Here is a 25,713-nt window from a genome sequence, read left to right as displayed (position 1 = left end):
TTCTTGGTATCTCGCAAAAAAGTTAAAGCCCAATTTTCATCTCCACCACTACTGTACCATCCCTTTAAGTTCATGAAAATTAAGCAAACTCTTAAATTTTCTTGCTTTATCTTCCACAAAGTACCAGTTGGTCTGAGGAAATTTTATTTTATTTCATGCATTGGATAGAAATAACTGGATGTTACTGTTGTGCAGAGAAGGTGAAAGGTCAGTCAGTCGGTGGTCAGGGTCAATGAACTTTCATCAAAATGTAAACAAAGGGCCACATTCTTTCCACAGCCATAGAGGTCATGTGAGAAGGTGGGACATTCCAGTTTTACTTTGCTTATTTGACTTTGGTAGCTATGTAGCTTTGGTCAATATCAAAAATTATCATAAATCTGTGATGTATCAGGGCAATTAACCCCTCCCCCCCCCCCCCCCCCCAACTAAATACTGGTTAGTGATAAAGTTAGAGTAAAGATTAGGGTTAGGTTTAGGGTTAGAGTTAGGGTTAGGGTTAGGATTAGGTTTAGGATTTGGATTAGGGTTATGGTTAGAGGAAGGGTCCCGAGTAATTGCCCAGGGGGTAATTGCCCTAGACCCATCTGTGAATGGGACCAAGGTCTGTACCATATCTGACCCACAAAGTTACTGAGGAATGTAACATTTATTGATTTTATTAGAGAGAATATCCTCTGTGGGAATACTAAATTACAAGCTGTCCTCAACCACTGAAGAAATATGTGCATGCACACAAATACACAGACACACACACACACACACACATCCACAGAGCATTACTGGGATGCACGATGGAGGGACTTGTGGTGATAGTCCTACTTTCACAATGAAAACATTAATTTACAATTGTAGTACAGATTTCCTCCTCTATTGCCACTTAACTTGAATATCATCTCTTTAGTTCTCTGGCCATAGAGCTGTAAAAACTTGGCAGTTGTTCTCCAGGCAAAACTTCCCAGTGTTCTTAGAACCATTTTCTAGAACTTTGTCATTCATCAAGTCATGGAAACCAATTGTCTGTGAGGCCAGGAGAGATATATTGTAGCACAGGTAAAGGATATGTTTGCAGCATCGATAACTTTTTTTTTTTCCTGGTATCGACTCCTTGTACTTGATTGTCTGCAGAATTCTCAACTAGATGATTAAATTGCTGTGTGTATGGATGCCATTGCTGTCTAGTGGTTGATTCACAGAGGGAGTGGGAATGAGAATTCCTGGTAAGATATGGGATGAGAATATCACGGTGTATGGCGAAACTGTGGCAGGAGTGTTTCTGGAATTGAGTAACTTCACATTGGTACCTCGGAGAGGGAGAATGGAGATTGGTTTTCCCATGCTGAAAGCCCAATAAAAGTACTTTGGTTTTTGTATTTGGAATTTGGAATTGAGTAAATTCACATTGCTACCTTGGAGATAGCGAATGGAGTTTGGTTTTCCCATGTTGAAAGCCCAACAAAAGTATTTAGATTTTTCTATTTGGAATTTGGAATTGAGTAACTTCACATTGGTACATGTACCTCGGAGAGGGAGAATGGAGATTGGTTTTCCCATGTTGGAAGCCTAATATAAGGATTTGGATTTTGATGTCTGTACTGCACTCCATAGCAAGTGAACTTGTGTGCCTATATCAGATTGTTACAAGTTTTCTTGGATCTCTCCCTCCAATTTTTTAGCTCCCCTTTGGCAAGGGCTTGAGTGAGCTTGTGCCATTGTGCTTTATAGTCCATTATCCATTATTCAAAAACTTTTTTTACATTTTCGTATTGTTCTTTCAACCCCATGATCACTTATTATAACCAAATTTGGCAGGAATTATTTTAGGGGATACAAGGTTCTTCAAATGGACCAGGTATCCCCCATACATAGGACCTGATGACAACACACTAAAGACCCAAGAGTACGTGTGTGAATGTCAAAATTATTATTTTATTTTCAGACTTAGAAGTAGGGAAATTAAAGTATATTGGGCTAGATACTCTTGGAGATAAAAGGATATTTAAAGAAGAATGGAACCTATGATACAAAAGATACTGTCCAGATGGATGTACATATGGTCTATCACCCAAATCCAGTGATGTTTATTTGTTTGTTTGTTTCATTTCCATCTGCGAAGATGGATGTATACGGGTATCAGCTGCAATAGCTGGTCTTCCATAGGGTCCAGTTTGATGTATTAGGCAGGACCACTTCACCGGAAACACCCTGCTCTTTGTGATGAATAAATGATGCGGGATCTTTTACGTGCACGAGTTGTGACTCTCTCACACACGGGACCTCCATTTTATGTCCTATCTGAGGGACAGAGTGTTTTGCCTCTTACTAGAGGGGATGGTATGATTACACACAACATTGCTCAGTGGGACCCAGGAATCGAACCGGGGTCCTTTGGATCTTGAGGCAGACACACTACCGACTGAGCTATAAACTCACCACCCTTGATGTGAAGCTTTGATAAGGAGTGAAGCCAAGAAAATGCACCGAGCTTCTCTCACAAGCAGTGCAGTGACTTTGGGTTACCAACTTGGTCATATTTAGTGGGTGATATGAGGCAGCTAGGTGTGCAGATGGGGAGAATACATTAAGTGATTGTCATTCATTGATCAATTTGAATATGTTCACAACTTGTAACAAGTAATACATATAGATACTTTATCTTCATGTAAATCATGTGACAAAAACTAGTGTAAAGTACAAAAAAGTAATTAATCAGTTATTGAGTATGATTTTAAAAATTCATAATTTTCGAATAGATTGTCTAATTTTCTTGAAACTTCTCTGATGTGTGCTATCCTATACTGATATTGCTGCTTGCACTCAATCCATATACATGTACATCTTTGAGTTTTATTCCCCTTGAACTGTAAAAGCATTCCTTATATATAATTTTGATAGGTATTTGATGTGATTTCACTAATCTTAAACTCTGAGTTAACTTACTTGACTTGATTTTCTGCGAGGTAAATACTCCTGTAAGTGGATAAGATGCCCTGTTCTTGCCATCCCAAGGCCCCCCCCCCCCCCCAATCCTAGCAGAAATGTGCACCTGCACCAAGAATTTTGACTGCATTATCGTTGGGAGAGAGGTCTAGGCAGCGTAACCCATGGTCTTCAAGTTCTGGCTCGTGAACCCTTTACAATATTGCAGCTCTGCCGGGGACTTATGTGCCTGCCACACGAACTTGGTATTCGGAATGTGGAATTCCAATCGAAGAATTACTCCCTCTACAACCACCCCTCTATCCCCCCCCCCCCCCCATTCTTTTTCCTTTCTTTGTTTGACAACAGGCATTCCCATTCAAGAGTTGTGCTACCTACAAAATAAAAAGAACAAGTGGGTAAGCCAGCCCCCGCAGGGAACACTCCAGTTGTAATCACAAGTACAGTTCACTGACTTGGGACTGAAGCCAACTGCTTTGTTACCATGGCAACTGTCAGATTCTGTCCTGAGGTTAAAGGTTGATGGCAGTATGCTGGCATCATGGAGCTGTATGTTTTAGTTTAGGATTTGAATGAGAGGAATTTTTTCCTTGTTAGAAGCCCGATGAAAGCACAAGAGTGCAAAGATGATGTATTTGTACAAAAAAAAAATGAAATATAGGGATCTTGTTTCTCTTTTCAGTCTCAAATCATGTATGTGGTATTTGGTTATGAAATATTCCAGTGTGATTTTCAGCATTGATAATGTAATTGTGGTGGAATGTATTCATCCAGGATTGTCTCATTGTAAGTGTCATCACTGCATTAACAGGTGCGCAATTTTACATCTGGCTCAGCAGCATGGGATTCACATTGACACGAAGAATTAGCAGGATAGAAATCATGAGAGTTGCATTGTGATCCAAATCTAAAGTTTTTTGCCTTAGTGGACATGAAAATCCCACTAAATATCGTGATTAGCATTGCGATCCAAATCTGAAGAAATCTTGTGATTATTTCTGAATTATTGTTATAATTCACACTGTGCTCTCTGAATGCTTTTCTAGTGTTACATATTTTTGTGCACAAACCAATTGAAAAGTTGGTGACATCACCTTAGCAAATTTACCGATTTCACTGTTTTCATGAAAATGCAAACCCATAGAATTCTAGTAAACTCTTTTTTTTTTAAAATCAATTGAACAGCTTTGATGAAAGCCTTATGATTTTATTCCCACAGGTTAATACTCCATTCATCATAGCTTTAATGCACACTGTGTGGAATTGCACTCTCCCTCTGCAAAGATGCCAACTGCTCCGCCCCGGTCTTTTACAAACCTGCGGCTGAGAATTCCATTTGTTCCAATAAATGCTCATACAGAAGGCTCAGCAGTGATTGTTTGTCTGTGCAAAGCAATTTGTGAAGTGTGTGGCTAAACATGATATGAAGGGTAGACAAATTCCATATGTATCCGCTAACATTCGGTGCTGAGCGGAGTTTGAAATTAGAACACGCATGAAGGCATGCATGTATACTGTATGGATTCATGCAGGGCGTTATGATGTTACAGGGATAATAAGTAATGTAGTCTTGGAAGAAGCATCTTTATGGAATGACTTTGTTTTGTCAAATTCATTGTTGGATAGAGAATATTAATTAAGTGATCGTTTGTATGGTGATGAATATGAGGAGGAGCATTTAATGTTTGTATTTATTGTAGTGCATACGTATGAGTACAAATATACTGCTCTATTGCTCCGATTTTGTTTATTCTGCAGTTAGATAGCACAAGGTTTAGAGTGAAGTGAATGTAATGTTACATGTGTGGAGCAACATGAACACAAACATTTGATGTGTGTCTGCCTAGTCTGTGCTTGCAGCCAAGTTTCTGTTAAGTGGACACTTAAAAACGGTATAAAGGCTCCTTGCCATCAGCCATTTCCATCCTAAGAGTTGGTACGCACACTTGTCTGCCGCTGATCATTTTTTTCCCCCAATAAATTAGAGACAGTAAGAAGTAGTTTCATAATTTGCTTTTTTCAGTGTTAATGCCCACAACGATTTCATGAATCTGTGGTGGGAGAATAACGAAACGGTTTGCGAGTCTGCACAGGAGCTAAATCTTCCAGCAGTAGCATGGGCAATTGTACACTGTATTATGTAAAGTATATTCCTACTGTTCACACGAAGGCGGCGGGAGGGACCTTCTTTGGGATGAATTGCGGAGAGTCTGGCGTCGTGCCAAGTTGGTTGCGCAGGAGACGAGATGTTGTCCAGCATGAAGCTTTTATGTCGGCCGTATAAGGAATAAAAAAAGACAGTGCTACCTCCCTATATACTGTAAGTCATATTTCTTTTCCGCCACAAAAATCACAGGCCCTGACTCCTGTGAAGGATAGAAGGAAAAATAAACTTGGTATTTTTTGCCTTTTTATTCTACACATTTTCATTTGTCATTATGGTCTTACGATACTAGATACACGTATAAGACAAATTCTTGATGGCATGGGGCACATGAGTGAGTTTCTTGTTCTGAGATAAATTCTCTGTACAACTACTCAATCACACCTCTGATTCATGCTGGTAGAGATAGAAGCTTTAATTTTATGGCTTCTTAGTTTTACTGAACAAAAGAAAATCCAGCTCTGGATAGCTAAGAGTATAGAGATAAAGTAATTACATATATGTCAAGAAAACAAAAGGGCATGTATCGTAGAACTCCTCCAATTATGCAATTAAAGCTAAATTCCCTTCTCTTATCTTTTCTCATTTTTTCAAGCAGTCAAGTACAGAATCTTTAGGTATTAGTGAGAGCTATATTGGGAAATTTTGTGCATTCAAGTGTCGTATTTCTAGGGGGAATCTGTGTGTAGAAGTGATCTTTAAAGTGTCTGGGCTCTTGTTCCATTCCCCTCATTCCAAGTTTCCTTCAAGGAATCCGTTAACATGCAGGCGCTGATATTTGCCATTTGATTATGCTGCCACTCATTCAAAGATTCCCTATTGAATGGTTCCACTTTGTGGTGATGTGTGACTTGATTCCGTGTGAGAATGTGGACTTCATCCAACGTTCTCGACCTCTTGACCTCAGTTTTTTGAGAATTGCACTTCGGAAACGAAACCTCGGTCTTTGATCACAGTGCTTCTGTACGCGTTCGAAACGACTTTTCATTGAGCAATTGAAATCAAGTACCGCACTCGTGCCTTATTGCTTGTTGAAGTTTACGGGGAGAATAGATGGCCATTTAAATGCACTCCTTGCCAAGTTCAATATATCATGCTATGGCATGTTGCCATATCAACCTCCCTGGGCATCATTCAGGGTCATGTGACTTTTGCGATTATGGTCACAGTTCCTGTTAATGCTGGCAAAGTGGCATAGTAAACATTTCCCTAATGAATGAAATTGCTCTTGGGTATCTTGTTTCAAGTACATGTAATGTTTATTGCAAAATTTCTCTTGTAAACAAACACTTACGTAGACAAGCGATCCTGTTGCACTTTCCCCAAAAAAATAGCGAAACTTCAAAATGTCATAACTTCCTTATTTTTCATCCGATTTCGATCAAATTGATACCGTTGAACTCGTAATATTTTACTCTTTCTTATCAGACTAATTTATATTTGGCCTGGATTTCCCCTTTATGTGCCAGAAGCAGTACCTGTATGTTTTAAGGTTGTCAGTCCATCCATAACGCTGTGTTGATTTTCATTGTACCTGGCCCAGATGTGTTACAATGTATTAGAGGTATTGATATGCTGTCTATTAGATGTTAGTCATAACAAAGGTCAAAGGGCACTGGAGTTTGGAAATACTGTGAGAAATATTTCCTTTTTGCAGAGAAGGTTAACAGTCAATCCTTGGTCAGTGGTCAAGACCACTTAACTGCATCAAAATGTAAATTTTCACATTTGTTTAGGAAATAGGCTCATCCCAACAAATGTACAACTGTACCATTTTTAATTTAATTTCTCCTTTATTCATCTCATAAAAATGTATGATGAACATGCTAAAATTATTCAAAAGCACAAATTCATAAAAAAACATACAATTTAACATACAGAGTGGAATCATAAGTAAAAAAAAAAGAAAATAAATAAATATTTTAAATGTATGATACATCATGTAAAGTACTGTTTGTAATCGCTTCTTTGTCTATAATGCTTTTGATATTTATTCTTCTTTTCTTTACAGCTAGTAAATGGCCACACCCTTTTCGACTACGACATCGCCCTCAATGACACGATCCAGCTAATGATCCGCGCCGCTCCTATCATCGCGGAGCCGGAGGAGTCGGAGAAGAGCCAGGAGGTCGACAAGGACAGCGAAGGCAAGCCAGAGAGCGGGTTCGGCTCTGAGTCCAGCGACACAGAGACGTCCAACCACCAGTCGACGGCCGAGACAGGTGGAGACGTTGCGCAGGATGTCGAGCCCTCGACCAGTCAGCTCAGTGGCCTGTTCAAGGTGAGAGTGTGTGGCTGTCAATGGGAAAGTGAAAAATATAAAACATATTGATGATTTGTGACCAGATGAGGAGGACATAATTTTGTATGTATGGTACCGCATGTTGTTGTAAACTTTTGGGTTCATCAGCATTCAGCAATCTGTGGTTGGCACTTCAGAGAACACTGACTTGATTTTGAGTTCTCTATATAAGCTGTTGTTTTCACATACAAATATATTCACAAATGAGAAGGTTATGGACATTTTCACGACATGCTTTTTTCGCGAATTGACAATGAGGCTAGTTGTAAGTGCGCTATTACCCTATAGCGCATTACAACATTTTCGCATGTTAAATTCGCGATCCAATGTCAGTGATTTGCGAAATTCACGAAAATTAAACCCTCGTGAAAATAACAGCTTATACAGTAAGTTGTAAGCATTTCCAAAGGCATCAGAAGAGGATAGAGAATAGACATTTTAAAAAGAGTTCCTTTATTGCAATGCTCAAGAAAATGCTGATGCTGTGATTGTGTCCCATAAACACCTTTCATGTGGTGATGCTTACAATTTCGTAAGGATGGTAATGATCGTGAATAGGATGAAGATTATTGTAAAGATGAAGATGATGACAATGACAGGTGAATATGATAGTGATGACAGTAATCATGATAATAATCATGATGGTTATGACAGTGGCATAAAGATTAGAATCACGAAGGAGAATGGGATATTGTGGGAGTTACAAGAGTAATACCTTTAAATGAAGAAAGTCACTGGACATTGGCTTTTTCAATTTTTTTTTGTGTTGTTTTTTTTTTAACCACTGAACTTCTCTTAAGAAAGATTAAGCAAAGAAAATATGTCTTTATCAATGTGTGCCTTTATAATATATTTCACTGTTTCTAAGGAGTTGCGCTTTTATCTCTGTACAGGTTGGCGATGTGGTCGATGCGATAGACATGAGCATGGGTGCTTGGTTTGAAGCAGACATCTTGAAAATCACAGAAAAGGAGGTAGAAGAAGAAGAAAGACAATCGGAAAATACAGAATCAAACAATAACAACAACAATAATGAAATCAGTACTAAGGAGGGTGATGATGGTAAGGCTATGGACCTCAAGTCAGCTGACACAATATCCAAAGATACAGACTCTCGTGGTGAGGAGGTGGACACCCCCATGGACACAGAATGTGGTGATCCAGTTGAACAAAGGACATGTGGTTCAAGTGCTTCCATTTCAAATGCCGGGGATGTCAGTGGTGCTGCAGTCAAAGGGGAGCATGATGCTCATTGGACGAGGGACGATGGGCTCATCTACCATGTGAAATATGAAGGGTAAGTGGTGACCAGAAATGGACGCCAGTAGTGTGCAATTATTCCTAATTGGTGGTAGATGAACATCTTTATACACATTGTAGCTCCACTGAACGTTACACCCTATTTTGCAGTGTGCAAAGAGACATTGTATAGATGATGAGTGGTGGAGAGAATGAGATATATACAAGGTGATCTGTCCAAATGTTTTTTGAAAAAGGAGAAAGATTTTTCTTTTTGAAAATTATGTTTAAATGTTTTACCGGTATGTGTATTCAGATGAGATTGCAATATGAGGATATGAAGTGCTTACAGTGCCTGTGGTGTCAGTAAAATTCATAGGGCTAGAAAGTCAAAGTATATTCCCCCTTACAATATTGTTCATGGGTGCACATGAAAAAATTACGCACAAAAAAAGCTGTAGGGCATTTCATATGCTGTTTGCAGTTTGTGTAAATTGCAGTCATTTTGTTCACTGTATCAATACCTTACAGCTTAAATCTTCTCTTGTGCACTGCTATCATAGAGAGTACAATTAAGTTGTAGCAAAGTTGCAAACCTCTTTGAGAAATGGTCACTTAAATATTCTGTGTCAACAAAAAGTTGATAGCAATGTTTTCTTTTCATCTGTATAACATTTGAATTTCTATAAACTTCTGTAGAGTCCATTCAGTAGTATGCCCAAGTCTCAATTGTTTGCCTGAGGAGTTCCTGCTCTGACACTATGATAACTTATCGTACCTGGCCTCCAATGCATTTCAGCTATGAGGAGGAAGGCATTGCTAAGATCAGCAGTCGCAGCATACGACCGAGGGCTCGCAACATGATAGACTATGACAATGTGAATAAAGGCGATATCGTCATGGTGAATTACAACTGCGATGAGCCCAAGCAGAGAGGCTACTGGTACGACATGGTTGTCAAAGACAAGGTGTGTAATAATCATCAATTTTGCATTTGTTTTAGGATTCTATCAATCATTTTGGCAACAAGAAGGGAGATGAACATTTGTTGGAGTGCTTGCTGCAGAGAGATTTACTTACAGCATTTTGTCCATTTTCTTAAAGGAGGTGTTAGCTGCTAACTTATTGAAAACACAAAATACTGAGATTTGGGAAAGATAACATTTTAGTGATTTGACTAAACAAGTACAGCATCATAAAATTGTCTTCCTAAATCTATGGTACTTCGGTAGCCTCTTCAGCACAAAATCTTTTCTCTCAGAATCTCCTACCATTATTATCACCCCAGCATTGTCATGTACCCAAAGATATTTTAGAATCAGGAGAGACTTGATAGGAAAAACATCCTGTCCGAGGATGTATGTGGCAAACTGGAATTGAACCTTGAGTCGTCCTGGTTGGGCTGGTCAGGAGTCCGAACTTCTTGCAAATACCTGAGTGGTTTTGGCTCAGCTTGAATTCCACTCTCACTTTCTCACATCTTAGAAGCAGACCAGGACGTACAAGGAGCTGATAGGGGACATTCTCCTCGGTCCCAGCTCGGACGTCCTCAAAGATTGCAAGGTGCGGCTGACTGAGGAAATCTTCAAGGTAGAGAGGGTGGGAGAGTCGACGTGCGATGCGGCAGCCATAGAGGCCACTGGTACCCCTGTTAAAAGTTAGTGACGCCCAATCTTAACTTTCAGTTGTTTCTTTTTCTGTTGTTTCTTCTTACTTTTCTTTTTCTCTTCTATTTTCCTTTAGTTTCTTCTCTTTCTCCTTTTTCTTCTTTTCCTTCTTTATCTTCTATACTTGTGGATTTTGTTTATCTCCTTTTCTTCCTTCTCCTATCTCCTCTCTTCATCTCTTCTTTTTTTTTCTCTGCCTTCTTCTTTGTCTTCTTATTCCTTGTTCTTCTCCTCGTCTCATTATATGTTTTTGTGTTTTATTTTGCGGAATAAATGACCTCAATGGTCCTCAATCAATCAATCAATCAATCGATAATCAATCCATCTTCATTTTAATCTTCCCCTTTCAACTCATCCCACTTGTGACTCATGTTCATCCTGAAGTGATCGGTAATAACCAGCAATGATATAAACAAGGTGCATCGAGAGTTGAGCTATTTGATCTGAAGCATTTACCCACAAGTTTGATAATTACTGATTACCCTGATTTGGTTCTAAGGCAGTTGGATTTTGTTGACCAAGAAACACTGGCAGTGAAACTGATGATTCATGGATTTAACCCATGCAAAGATTTTACCCCCCTGCAGGGAAAACAGAAATATTGCCCCCCCCCCCCCCCCACCCGGTGACTTATCCCCACAGTCTTGCTATACTCAGCTGTGCTCATTTATATGTCTGACTTCATTTGATTTGTACATTCAAGATGAATATGCTCATTCTGTGGGCATGTTTGTTATGTGTGTCTTCATGTTTTTATTTGTATGTGTGTGGGTGTTATAAGTAAAGCATCGGCTGCCAGGGTTGTGAAGAGTTACATTTCTATCCGTCTTTACTGGTTGCCAGGGACTACCACTCCAAACTGTTCACGCTGCAAGGACAACCCCAGGAGGAACTGTAAGTACTGCGCCTGCCACTTCTGCGGGAGCAAAGAAAACGAGGACAAGGCCCTCCTCTGTGATGAGTGCGATATGGCCTTCCACATCTACTGTCTGGACCCGCCCTTGGCAACCATTCCGGATGTTGATGAATGGTGAGATGGAAAGCAAAGCAAAAGGGATGACACCCAGATTCTGGTGGTGGGAGGCAGTGGCGTATTGGTGACTTTGAGCACCAGGGCTCCATTTCAGAAAAGACGTTGGGATGTCAACTCTTGCTGGAATGGCAACTTTCCATAGCAACAGCCAATCAGGAAGCTGCATTCTTGCCATTACCATGACAATTGCCATTTCAGCAAGAGTTGTTATCATATCAACTTTTTATGAAGTGGGGCCCAGGTCGTGATTGGAGGGCAATAAACAAGAAACAATTACTGTTATTTTATAATCAGTTTAATGCAGGCACCAAAAGAATTCATTCTGTTTGGAGATGATGATGTTATTACAGTCTCTGTGACTGTAGTCGGGATGTGGTCATGATGGTAAAGATAGCAATGTTGATGTCGATGATTGTATTTTTGATGACAATGGTGGCGATGATAATGGTGATGCTGACATATTAAGCAGTGTGAGTGTTTTAAGCAATGTTTTACTAATGATGATGATAATATTTTATAGTGACTTTTTGATGATGTAAAATAGGAGAACTGGATTAAACGATAAGAAAGAAGATGATGAAGACCATAAGAGTGAGAGGCATATCATGAAAGTGTTATGAATTTTATAGTGATGGCTAAGACTGGAGATGCTGATACAAATATTGATAAAAGGACTCCTATCGATAGTTATTGTAATAATGAAATACTGTATACGCTGAATATTTCACGAGGTTTTTATTTTCACGAATTTCGCGAGTCAGCTGCTATTCACGAAATTAAAAACATGCGAAAATATTGACTCTGATGCCGATATGAATGTGACATACGCGTAAACATTTCTCCGTTCAGTCCAAGACTCCACGATCGCGAATTTAACCACTCGTGAAATTGTCGGGAAGTCCCGATTCGCGAAAATTTAGACTCGCGAAATATATGGCGTATACAGTAATGAAGGGTTTGAGAGACATCGCTGTTGATTGATGACTGTAGAAAGTGTTAAGAAGAATCTTAGATATCTTGTCCGCATATGATGTCACATTACAGAAGGACAAGACGTGCTCAGTGTGGCTGGTAATAACTGCATTGATATCGGCGATGATGAAACTCAGTATGTTTTAAAGTGAGACATTTTACCAGGTTCCATGAATTGTGTGGTCTGGCAATATTCCTGTGGTTAGGTACTGCCCGCTGTGTAAGAATGATGACTCCCAAGTGGTGAAGGCGGGAGAGAGACTCAAGGCCAGCAAGAAGAAAGCAAGGATGGCGTCTGCTACCTCTACCTCCCAGAGAGACTGGGGGAAGGTGAGTGCATGGAGAAAAGGGGGGTGGGGGGGGTGGGGAGGGAGGTACATATTCAGAGAGATATGAAATTGGTGTAGCTTTATGTTTTCTCTTCTCTGAGGTCTTTGGAATCCCACTGTTTGGAAGATTTACTTTCTAACCTCAACACCTGTTTATTGAGCATGATGGAATGTGTGTTCAAAAATCCTTTGCAGATCTGCCTATTTCTGTTTTTTTTGTTTGTTCTCTTTTCATATGATGCATTTGTACATGGTAACATTATTTCATAAATATAGAATGTAAATTGCTCAAAGGAATCTGACCCAATATTTCTTACACCTTGTGAACAACGGATATGCTGATGTTAGACAAAGAAGTTTCTTTAAGATTTTTTTTTTTTCTGAACATAAGCCATATTAATATTTGGCCATACTGTGTGTAGAATATAAAGTGATTTGCATAGGTTTGTTCAAGTATTTCTGTTTGTTAATCACTAGTTACTGTAAAACATGATATATTCGCGGTATGAAATTTTCACGAATTGGAGCCGACAGCCTTTTTCGTGGCATGAAATTTTTGTGAATTGCCACTGACGTTCAATGCATATAGTGTAGACAAGAAATTTCGCGTGCATTTTAATTTCGCGAATCTTGGCACTCGCGAAATTAAAATGCATGCGAAAATTCCTCGTTTTACAGTAGTCAAAGAAAACTATGAAAAGTATTAAAAAGGAGGAACAGGAAGTACTGTAAAATTGTGTAAGGTTGCTGCCATCATTTCTATGTCAGGACACGTGGTTACATTGTGGATTGCTTTAGAATAGAAAGGCACTAACATAGTCTTGTATGGCTTGGGTCTGTCATGGTTCTCAATCCTTGACACCATGCATCACCACAGACATTTATTCTTGTTGTACCCCCTCTATAGGGCATGGCGTGCCAAGGTCGGACCAAAGTGTGTACCATCGTCCCTCCCAACCACTTTGGGGCCATTCCAGGGATTCACGTGGGCCAACTTTGGAAGTTCAGAGTTCAGGTAGGTCTAGGTCTTCTAGACCAAGACCAGTTCTAGTTGTATTTAAAAGATTCTTCCTTGGTATATCACTTTGTAATGTCAGTTTACTTAATCCAGATCATTGCAAAGTACATAGCATTGCATTGTATTCAAGTCAATGTGCTATCCTGTTGATCTACCAGTAGTCCTCAAACTAGTCGTCAGAATGACAGCAAAAATTTGCTCACTGGAAATAAAGGCAAAACTTGGAAGGCAAAACTTGGAAGGTCAAAGGTCATAGAAGTTCATTTATGTATAGATGTGCTGTGTTTAATCACTTGGAACCACTTCTTGTGAACATCGACATCCTCTGGCTATGCATAATAACTGCCAGTGAGGAATAAGAGATTTGATGAAATGGATTGATGCAACCTATAGTGAAGAGTGCAAAGTTGTTGAGGGTTATTTTCACTGAGCAGGCAAATCAGTTGCAAAAGATGCGAATGTCAAAAAGTTTTTCTCCTAATGTGCCCCTACAATGGAGCCGTAAACCATTCTTGAGCAGTCTGTCCATAGTTCGTACAATGAACTAAATACAAATGTAGACTTTGCCATTTTTTTCAACATTCGCATATTTGGCAAATTGTTCACATTCCCTCTGGAAATGGCCCTTTGAAGTTGTCACATGACTACCCCAATCAATGCAGGTGAGCGAGGTCGGAGTTCATCGCCCCCACGTGGCCGGGATCCACGGGAGGGAGTTTGAGGGCGCCTACTCCATCGTGCTGGCAGGAGGCTACGAGGATGATCTGGTGAGGAGAAGGAAGGGAGAAAGATTTCTCTCCCATGACTACCTCAAATGACTTACGTAACAGTTATTCTTGTGAACATCAATGCATTTGTCTCACACTTTAGTGCAGTCAAAGCTCTCTGCAAGAGGCTGCAATATTTTGGCCCATGATTGCTCAGGATATGTTTAAATGTAATTGTTTTGAAGACATCACTGTAAGACCTGTTATAACATATAGGTATTCCTTACAAAACACTCGCTCCGAATATTCATTCTAAGACCTGCTATGACATAACGTATTCTTAACAAAATACTGGCTCAGAATGCCGAGTAGATTTGAAAGCAGCAACATGCAGTGTCAATCTACTTCCACTGTCTTTGCTACACATATTCATTTCATTTCTTAGCTTTTTGAGGCAACACACCTCCATATTGATGCACATTTATACAGGAAATAAAAATCTGTAGATAATAGCAAGTTATGGATGACAGTCCAATGCATCTTCAGAAATAGATTTGTGATATCATGAACATACATTACCAAGTTGATGAGTTGATCGATTCTTGTTTGAAACCACGCACATTTTGATAACCAGAAGCTCAATTAACTTTGGCATACACAGGACAATGGAGGTGAGTTCTACTATACCGGCAGTGGAGGAAGGGATCTGTCTGGCAACAAACGAACAGCTGAGCAGTCACATGACCAGAAGCTAGCCAAAATGAACTTGTAAGTGGATCTCAGTAAAGCATGGAAAGTTTGCTGTAAGTGGTAACAATATCTATTGCATTTGATCATCAATCTTTTATTATTGCTTTGTGTGTCATTTGCACAGTTTTGACTAAGATAATGGGACTTGAGAAAGAATTCATCAAGTAGTGGCAGGAGACATTGCTGAACTACATGAAGCTTTGTAGATATATTTACTAGTTAGTTATGATTGATGGCGCTTTGTTTGTTCTGTTATTTCAATTATAAGATACTCTGCAATATCTGCTGTTAGTACTAACAAACACAAACTAATGAAGATTATGTGTGGCCAATCATAAGTAGTGTTGTGTAATGATACACAAAGTTATCACTACCCCCCTCCCATTTACCAGTTCACCTCCACCAGTCAATGATCCCTACCAATACCCTCCACCTCATCCAGTGAGTCATCGACCTTCATCATCCCTTGGGTACTTCTAGATAGCCCCATCTACATGTAATTTACGACCAGGCTAAGCCAAACCTAAACATCCTGCCGTTCCCCCATTGATTACTTAGAATTGTTGTTCATTCCAAATCCAAGAATACTACCACCTTAATAAAACTAGTCCCGCCTTTGTTCCTATAACAACCAAAGTTTTGCCCAATTAAAACCCCTCTTTAACATGAAGACTCCACCCCATTCACCCATTCATAGTGTGTCACAACAGTGTAACCAATGACCAATGTGTAATCCTCGTGACTAAATGTGTGAAGTGAATTACAAGTTGTAGAACATGCAGAGAAGAAGACTTGGATTCTGACGCTCTAAGAGAGAGGATCGCTCTGAAACGCCTCTCAAATAAAGTGCACTTACTAAACTTAACTGAACTGTGTCGCCACTCATTTCTACTGTGTGTACCTCTCAAAAATATTAACCGATCCCAAGTAGCTAAATATCCGCTACACAACAGTAGGATGCAATGTGCAATATGCAAATATTGCACAATCTTATCATTTTTTTTTTCAAAACAGCAGAAGTGGTTTGGTGCTGGGTACCAAATATTTCTCACAAATACACCTTTGGTCATTCTGTGTGTGCTGCAAGCACTTTACCTCATGCATTTGTTACTTCATATGTATGTTGTATGCTACAAGCGCACCTAACCACAACCGGGAAAGAAAGAAGAAATCAGACTCAAGCTAAAAAAAGAAAGAAAGAAACATAACAAAAACAAAACAAAAACAAATAAAGATGCAGTGGATAGCAGATAATCCTTTTTTTCCAGCTCTCTCTCTCTCCCTTCCCTATTCTCAATTGTATGTTTTTTATCAATTTTCCTCAAAGGGCCTTGGCTCGCAACTGCAATGCCCCCGTCGACAAGACCAAAGGAAACGAGGCCAAGGACTGGCGAGCCGGCAAGCCGGTCCGCGTGGTGCGCAACGCCAAGGGGCGCAAGCATTCCAAGTACGCTCCGGAGGAAGGCAACCGTTACGATGGCATCTATAAGGTTGGTATGCCCATCACCGACGCACCTTGTGACTTACGGTTGTTTTGCACAACTTTAATGACATTCTCGTAATGAAATTTGACTGGGAGAACATGGCATATTATTGTCACTCAAATAAACGGCTGAATCTGGACCCAAAACACAGTGCCGTGTAAGACTCTGTAGCCTAGTACATCTGATGCCTATGGTGTTTTATGCTTTTATGCTGTAAACCAACCTTTACCCAAACAGGCATGGACTCATTTTGAAATGTAATCCTTCACATGTGACGTATTGAGTCTTTTCATTTACTGAAAATCTCAAAATATGTTTACAACAAGTTGGTGTTCATCAAATGTTCAGAGTTGAGGACAAAGACAAAATGTGCACCCACCTACACCATTTTTCTCTGTTTTGGATATACCTTTAAGTGGTTTCCTTGAGTGAAAAATGCAAATGAAGCAAATTATTTGAGTAGTGAGTTGAGCATCAACACTAGACACACAAACACATTTACACAGTGTGCTTCAGGATCTGATTCAGGGATTTCCAAAAAGTTGAGAGGTGCAGGATTAAGGATTTTGGACACCTCAAGAATCAGGATCTCTAAACTCTCCCTGTTATTCGATCCCTTCGACAAAAGCCAGTCACAAATGTGACTGCCAACTTCATCAGTCTAAACCTCATCCTTCTCAAAGAAAAATCAGTTGAGATGGTCCCACTTTAAAACATAAGTTGGAATGGGTATTCATTACCATGGCAAAGTTTTGTGTTTGCTGTGGCCGTAGCTGAAAATTAAAAAAGCTAGCAAAGGGGATTGATAAGGAGATTACTTCCAAGAAATGGTAATATTGTAGTCTGCTCTTCGTGGATTCGGGCTAATTGCATACATGGCTGTACGTTAACCCATTGAGGACGGGCTGATTTTGCTGCAACGCGCATTTCCCATAGACACTTGCCCGAATATACTCGGGACTCGTCCTCAACGGGTTAAAGGTACGCAGACTCGGGATTCAAGAGGGCACTATTGAATGGCGTGATGATCGCTCATTCCGAAGATAGATGATTAACACAGGTTTCCTATCAATCAAAGTAGCTCTTGTATTCACCTGCAAGTTTCGACAGTGAGCTAGCTAGCAAACTTCGTCTTTGAAAGATTCATATGTAGTATATGGACCCAGCAAGGAACAACAACCGAATCAAGAGACAAACTGAGATTGACATTATTTTGACCATTTTTGACGTAACAGTACAAATCGGTTTTATTCGGATGTTCAGAAAATAGCAGATGTCTTGAATGCCAGGTCCATGTACCTTTAAGGCGAGATGGAGGAGCAATTTCTAACCTACATAGACCATTGATGTCATAAATCGCATCATGAATCAGTATGTCTGAATAAGTCGGTGATTGGTGATGTGGGTCAATAATCATCCTGATCCCTCTGTAGGTGGTCAAGTACTGGCCGGAGCGAGGGAAGAGCGGCTTCCTGGTCTGGCGGTACCTGATCAGGAGAGATGACCCGGGGGCCGCACCCTGGACCAAGGAGGGCAAGAAGAAAATCAAGGAGCTTGGACTTGAGATGGAGGTAAGATCAGGAAAGATGCCCCTGCTGCTGCTGCTGAGAGGGGACATTTTCAGTGCTGTCTTCTCTTGTGAGGGGAAAGGCCTTTGGAATATTTGTTTCTGATGCTCACTCAGACCAGCTCAAAAGTTTCTTTGCATTGATCCCAATGGCAATTTTGTCTCCTGAGTAAGATAAGGGCATTAAGGTTCCCATAAGCTAAGTCATAAGTGGCACCCTAATGCCCTTATCTTTCTCAACAGACAATTTGATTTATTCAGCACTTCATTTTGAATGGTTCAAAAACACTATATTGGTTTGACTGATGATGCTTACCAATAATTCACAACAGTCCACTTGCATTCATGTGAGTATAAATCAAGAGGTCTTGTGATTTTCATGAATCAGGTTTGGTGCAGAAAGTTATGTCTGTCGAGTCAAGTTTTCGTGTTTGAATTTTCTCCCCAGTACCCTGATGGATACCTGGAAGTGATGGCCGCCAAGGAAGCAGCCAAAGAGAAGGAGAAGAAAGGGTCGGAGGAAGAGGAGGAGGAAGAGGAGGGGTCCAAGAAGAAAGGGAGAGGAAAGAAGCGTCCACGAGAAGGTACTTAAAATTTATGGAAGGGATTATGAATCAGAGCACTGTGGGATATTTTGTTGTTGAGATCATTGACTGGACTTTGGGGTTTTATGTTGTTGCTGTTGGTGTTCCATTGCCCAGGAGTTTAATCGAGATTTCTCCTTCAGAAAAATGAACAAGGGGGAGTGAGGATGTTAGATCTAAATCATACCTTCTGATTTTGATAGAGTGTGTTGCTTGTCATCGCTGGCAAAAGTTTAATCTACTGGTTTTCCCTAATGCACAGCTATTTCGTCACTCTTCATCATGAAACCAAAATGTCACATCTCCGGCCTTAATGCTGTCACAGGGAGACAAAGAAATTCATCGCAGTTTGTTTGATGATGATGATGTGGATGGACATTTAGTCTTTCATTTGTGTTTGTGTGTTTTTCATTCACGTAGAAACGCCCCAAAAGAAGGCCACGCCCAAGAAGACCAAATTTGAGCTGAGCCGTGAGACGAAGAAGCTGATTGATGAGGACGAAGAGAACAAGTCCCAGTGGGAGGCCATCATCGATGAGTGCAAGAATGGAAAAGTGAGTCAGAATTCATCATACCCTGGAAAACAAATCCAGTGCCCCACAAACCTCACCTCATGAAAAATAATAACAGTATATTCGAGGAGTATATACATCACTTCCATGATATGCTCCTTCTTTTAACATAACTCTATCAAAAACAATCTCAAATATATAATGAATGCAATGCAAATTCCTCTGCTCTGCTGTTTGTATGGTCTAGAATGAGAAGTTGACGGCTCAGACTGTTTGAATGTTTTATATTGTTACATGAGACTTAAATTCTTTTTCCGCAAAGCTGATTGTAATTTCATACCAGACAGCATTTTGTTATGCTATGAATTGCATGTTACACAGAGACCCCAGAAAGACCATGCTTCAATCACTGGAAAAGCTAATATTTTGAAATTAGGTGAATAAATGAATGAACGAACAAACCAACGAACGAATGTAATTATTGAGAAAGGAAACAAGTGAAGAGTGACTGCACGAATAAGTGATATTTCAAGAGTGAGTGAATGATGAACAAAGGAATGAGTGAGCTGGCGAGTTAAGAAAGGGAGATTAATGTGTGGATTAAATGGGGAATTACAATTTGACTTTTGGGAAGTTTTTTTTTTTTTGGAATACTCAAATGACTTTCTTATGATTTCAGCTGTATAACTCTGTTCTGTGTCTGTCTCTCCTACCAGAAATTCATCTCAGCAGTCGAGGACACCTTCACGTGCATCTGCTGTCAGGAGGTAGTCTTCCAACCCATCTCCACGCCGTGCTGTCATAATATCTGTAAGGTAGGTCAGATGGTCAGTCTACTTTTTATAGCCAGCATTCTTTCTACCTTAGACATGGCTGAAGTCTTCCTGATTTGATAGCAGGTTAGGTTGGCATTGCTTTAGTGCTTTCATCACAAATTGCGTTTATGTTGCAACCTCAACCCTCGTTTGTCTATTGACGTGCACATCTTATTCCTTTATCTTCATATTGGGTTGCTGCCAGCCATACGTAGTCATGATACTTGTGTGTTTCTGCAATACACATGGTAATTACTGAAGAGGTTTTGGGTTGAATGTGAGGTGTGCATTCTAATTGTGTAAATAGCATTTCATTTTTGGCGCGTTCACGTCCATTTTTCTCTCAGTGACGCCTGCGACGTTTCAGACAATTGTCGTAATGGTAGTCGAGAACACTGCTTTTACACCAAAGGGATCGTATGTGCTCTGGCGGCACAATGGTTTCTGACGTTTAGGATCACAACTTTGTTTAATTGCAAAGAGTAGAATAGGACAGTTAGTATTGCAACCATTTTTGTACAGGTTCTTTGTGTTTTGAGTCTGTACAGAAAAAGGGACCAGTGAGATATTGGTATTCTCACCTACATTTTTTTCTCTCTCTCTCTGTTCAGTCCTGTCTGCAGCGATCCTTCAAAGCAGATATTTTCACTTGCCCGACCTGTCGCTACGACCTCGGCAAGGACTACAGCCTCAAATACAACAAGAACCTTCAGGCTGTCCTTCGAGAAGTCTTCCCGGGATACGAGGCGGGTCGCTAGGAGCTTGGGAAGAGAGAGAGAGAGAGTTCAAAAGAAGAGAGAGAGACGTGAGTATATGAGAGAGGATTTTTTGACAGGTTGTCGTTGTTTTGTTGCGTTCGCCGTCATCGCTAATGTCTGCCCCATCCTGTCTTCATGTGCTGCAGTAAACATTTTATCGCACAAAATGTTAAGTGTTTTTAAATGAGAGAGAGGGAAAAATTGTTGGTTGTGGTCATGTCGTGTATTGTACAATTATCCAAGTGATGTGATATCGAGGGCGTTGCAGCCATTTTTTTTTTCTTTCCAGAGATGACTTTGCTGTTTGCCGGAAACTGTGGGGACGATGTCACTCAGTTGAGGTTCCTTGCGTATACGTCTTTACCTGTGTTTAGTCTTGTGTAGATATGAAGTATGTTTTTTGTTTATTGTATTAGATGTCCTTCTACCTGTAGGTCCAGTTTTGCTAGCAAATGTGGTAGATGTTTTCTGAACCTCTTCCTTTGCTTGTCGTCTGGCTACATGCACCTCCGCTTTGTTCATCATTACACTTTCCTATGTATTGTCCATTTGACATGTACAAGTGTATGGACACTTGTCATAGATGTGCCAAAAAAGACAACAATTGTAGGAAATATGTAGAAGTAAGCACTTGCCTTTCCAACCCCATTATCACTTGTAGTACTTTTTTCAGTTTTGAGTGATCTCAAATAATCAGGTGGCAGGCTAAATAGTACTTGGAACTTCTTTGGATGTATTATGAAAGCCTAGCTGCTTTTAACGTGGTCACTTTACTCGTAGTATAGCTTTACTCATACACTGTAGCTTGGAAAATTGCCATCTTTCAATATAAACACTGTTCTAGTACCGTCTCACGTAGCATTGACGTGAAGAGTCATGCCGCGTGGAAAGAGTAAATAGAGTTTGCAAACAAACATGATACGGAGGCCGTTCTTTTGTAAAAAACTCAATGTTACGAAATTTCTCAGTGAGAGGTTAGTATGATTACTGTCCCACAAATTCAGAAATCTCTTTTCATCAATCTCAATGTATTTACTTTGTTTGTGATGCCTTTTTGACAACAGATAAATAACAGAAATATTTAGATTAATTGTGTACAAATGTTTTTAGCTGTACATAGCCAATGCACTTTGTCTTTTTTCTGTTTTTGGAGATCTCTTTCATTAACAGTTCAAGTTTTTTTGAAACAAATTTAGGGCAGATCTATCTAGTTTGAGCAATTAGTTGTGATTGCTAGACAGTAGACAAAATGTGCACATGTTATTCAGTGAAATATCATTTATAGTTGAAATTTGCACATTTTTCCCCCCACTCACTAAGCTTTGCACTCTTGGTACAATGTTGATGTATGTTATACCTGTACTGCTAAACTCATACACTGGTGTTATGCTAATCAGAAGTAATGTAAATTATGTAAATTCTGTGATCGAAAAGTGGAATAGAATCAAACTTACCTCGGTGTCGTGTCATGGTTATTCCAAAGTGGGGAGTTGGCAGCGCGTAAATGGTTATGTGCCAGGCACAAATGCACAGGAAGAGGTGTGTGCGTCCCCCACTGACTTTTCATGCTGAAGTTGTTGCATTTTCACTTGTAATTTGTGTGTGTTTGTTTGTTTGTTTGTTTGTGTGTGTGTGTGTGTGTGTGTGTGTGTGTGTGTACGTGAGTGATATGTGTCTGTGTCTGTGTGTCTGAATACAAACATATGTATCTGTATGCTTGTATAATTCATTAACTGGGATGGTACATGTATTCTCTAGCACTGCATCATATTTGCCTGTTTAGGCCTTTCTTTTCTCAAGGTATTTGCAAGCTACAATGTAAGCACCAACACCAGCATAATATGTTTTCCACTGAAGGTTGATGAGGATGTTCACCCCCACCCCCCCTTACCCAGTCTGTCCGCCTGTCTGTCTGTCTGTCTGTCTGTCTGTCTCAGTTTCAAATGTCTGCATAGAAAGTTAAGTGTTTGTAAATGAATAACAACAGGAAGCCATTAGGTGAACCATTACCCAACCAGAAAATGGCCCAGTCTTTATCATGAAGCTATATTATCTCATAGTCAATAGAACACCAGTTATGTTGATTTGCAGATTTACAGTACTTAAAACAAAGAATTGTAGCTGTGTATACTACCAAGTCGACATGCTCATTAAGGATTCAATGTGGTCCTGCAATTCTATCATACTTTTGAGCCAAGTCAAGTTGCAAACTACCATCCCACTAGTATGGCACACATTCTTCACTTTAATAAATCCATCGAAACCTTTTTTCCTGGCAACCTGCCCATGTCAGCTACTTGCTGACCCCATAAATGCAGACAAATAAATATGTTTGCATAATAACCTGTTTGTGCTGGCCACCTGTTCAGTGGTCACACAGATAGCTTTGACTATCTTAATTATGACTCTCTAGATTACTCACTCCAAATTGTCAAATGTGGCGTATTAGAGCTATTTCCAAGGCTTGACTAATGTTGAAAAGAAAAGAAAAATTCAATAGACGGCTGCGCGTCCCACTTCTGCATATGTTTCTCTTTCGAGAGGATATGTTTATTAAACTCTCATCTTTGCATCTACAACTTTGTAGATATGTTGACAGATTATATGACAGTGTGATACCAAATTTCTTGCACTTATATGCATTTCATCTCAATCCCGCAGAAAGATTTCTTTGAGAAGCTTCCATTGCTACCACTCGCAAGGGGCACAGACGAATTGTAGGAAGCTGAATATGTTTTGATGATGAGTAAATCACTTTCGACTTTCGAGTTTAATACGATAGTAGATGTGTGATATGAAAATGTTATGTGTGGCTTGTTTTGTTTTTGTTTTTTGTTTTTGTTCTTATGACAACTTTCTTCTGATTGCTGTGCCATACCTGCACCAGTAGTTATACTACACCCACACTGATCCTCAAGACTTTTGTACTTCATACAAATATTAAATGGTTATGAGTGCAATGGTACAAGATTTTGCACGAGGTAAAAGATAAGAGGCGCTCTATTCAACGTGGCAAAGCCGAGTTGAATAGTGCGGCTCATCTTTCACCGAGTGCGAAATCTTGTTCCATTGCACGAGTAAAGACCATGCACTATTTGTTTTATACAACATTGAATGTCAACAGATGTGGTCCCCACTGATTCTTGAATTTAGCACAGAAATGGCAACCATTTTTCGTGAAAGACAAATGAGTAGCCGCACAGTCACAGTCACCATGTAGGTACAATGTATGTACGCGAGGCTGATTGGTTGAAGTTGTTTACAAAAATGAGTGACAAAAGTATACGCTTGTAAGCACGCTTGTAATTTTTGAGTGCGCGCGGCAAATGTTTATTGTGACATCAGAGCCGTGCGATGGTACAAAAATTTCAAGCCAGTCGTGAGTTTAACACAGGAGTCAGTGGAAATGGGTGACGTCAGCCTTGCGCTGTCCATTTTTGCTCAAATAAAATTGCACAGCTGAGAGCCACAGCGTGCGATGGAACTTTTCACTAAATGTCACGTGACAGATGGGCAATCAACCAATCAGATAGCTACGTTCTTTTTAGGTGTTGTATAATGGTTGATGTTCTTCTTCGTGTACCTCATCTTACTACCTCTTTCTAAAGCAAGAACACTAACAACAAAAATATTGTTACCAATTTGCACATTCTCCGATGTAAACTTTTTTGCCAAACTATAGCTCGCATATTCTGACATCTTAAAGTTGTGCAATTTTTGCGATGTTACACCTTTACTCTTTGAGCATTTCCCTTGTGCTTTAATGTTATAATGTTGAGATTTTCTCTCTTTTTTTTTGGGGGGGGGGGACTTGGAGTATTTGTGAGAAATTTAAGATATTGGTGTTACCATGGAGATTGTGATTAGCTGTTTTCTCAGCTGTTCTTGTGGATGTTTTTGTTGGATTATAGTGTAGAGAACAGCTGTCTCGGTGTTAACGATCGGCTGCTAATGAAGTCAGTGTACATACATGCATCTACGTATGAGCTGCTTGGTATGTCTTAACCTCCACTCTTAGCCAGGGACTGCCAGATGCGGCCATTTCTTACATGATTTGGGCATGGCATATTCGGCATTAAACCAGCTGTTGAGATGCTGTATTAAAATGCCATTTGATGAAATTTAAATCAAAAGGGCCCATTGATGTGGTTGAAGTTGAAGACCTTGTGAAAAATTTCTGTCTAATGATTTCCTAACTTAAAACTTTTTCAGCGAAGCTACCAAATGTAGTTACGTACATGCACATGAAGTCAGAATCGTGTGTAATTTCACAGTATTACTTGGAAGCAATCCTAGAATTGCACCAATCTAAATATTCCATGTTTTTTGCGAGCATTTCTCAGAGATTAAGTACTGTTAGTGAACATTGCGTGATTTTAGAATTTTATGTCATGTTATGTTAGATATGTCAATGTGGTGTGATGGACAGCCTTGGGCAGCAGAATTGTAACAGTATCGTCTGTTGTTGGGAAATTGCTTGTCTTTTATGGAGCGACGGATGACTCCACCTTGGAGTGGCGTGTTGTCATGGAGATGAACTGCATTTTTTTTTTTTTGTGGCAGCTGTGTGAAAGTGAAAGTGCCTTAAGATGGTAATGGTAGGGAGGAGTAAAGTCTTGAATTGGACGGAAATTAGCATTTGCTTTCTTTCAATTTTTCCTTCTTTTCTTCTATTTTAGATTTTTAGGAGTCTGTGAGAGTGAGATTGGAAGAATGTGAGAGAGAATGAAAGAAAATGGCAAAAAAAATATATATTTTGTTACGAACAAGAAAGGAATGGATTCTATGTGAAAAGCATGCATGATTCATATTTTGATATTGGTTGGTTGTTTACTCACAGTTAGCTTTGTAAAACAGTTAATGCAATGTGTA

General features: G+C 39.8%; 1 protein-coding gene across 1 annotated transcript in view; it reads left to right on the top strand.

Moving 5' to 3' along the window:
- The window catches only part of LOC139718938 (E3 ubiquitin-protein ligase UHRF1-like), a 41,922-nt gene extending 21,022 nt beyond the window's left edge, over window positions 1–20,900 (top strand). Inside the window, exons 2-16 of the mRNA XM_071630385.1 lie at window positions 7,116–7,385; window positions 8,300–8,703; window positions 9,445–9,613; window positions 10,131–10,302; window positions 11,156–11,342; window positions 12,524–12,647; window positions 13,554–13,661; window positions 14,327–14,431; window positions 15,033–15,139; window positions 16,449–16,611; window positions 18,039–18,176; window positions 18,621–18,756; window positions 19,177–19,310; window positions 19,985–20,083; window positions 20,695–20,900. Of these exons, the coding sequence (XP_071486486.1) occupies window positions 7,116–7,385; window positions 8,300–8,703; window positions 9,445–9,613; window positions 10,131–10,302; window positions 11,156–11,342; window positions 12,524–12,647; window positions 13,554–13,661; window positions 14,327–14,431; window positions 15,033–15,139; window positions 16,449–16,611; window positions 18,039–18,176; window positions 18,621–18,756; window positions 19,177–19,310; window positions 19,985–20,083; window positions 20,695–20,841 (2,463 nt within the window). The 3' untranslated portion in view covers window positions 20,842–20,900. The remainder of the gene's footprint in view (window positions 1–7,115; window positions 7,386–8,299; window positions 8,704–9,444; window positions 9,614–10,130; window positions 10,303–11,155; window positions 11,343–12,523; window positions 12,648–13,553; window positions 13,662–14,326; window positions 14,432–15,032; window positions 15,140–16,448; window positions 16,612–18,038; window positions 18,177–18,620; window positions 18,757–19,176; window positions 19,311–19,984; window positions 20,084–20,694) is intronic.
- The last annotated feature ends 4,813 nt before the right edge of the window (window positions 20,901–25,713 follow it).

This window comes from Diadema antillarum, unplaced genomic scaffold (assembly GCF_040938485.1).
Source record: "Diadema antillarum isolate AM-2024a unplaced genomic scaffold, OU_Dant_1.0 scf00000103, whole genome shotgun sequence".
NCBI classification, from domain to species: Eukaryota; Metazoa; Echinodermata; class Echinoidea; order Diadematoida; family Diadematidae; genus Diadema; species Diadema antillarum.
This window is presented reverse-complemented; position numbering and strand designations above follow the sequence as displayed.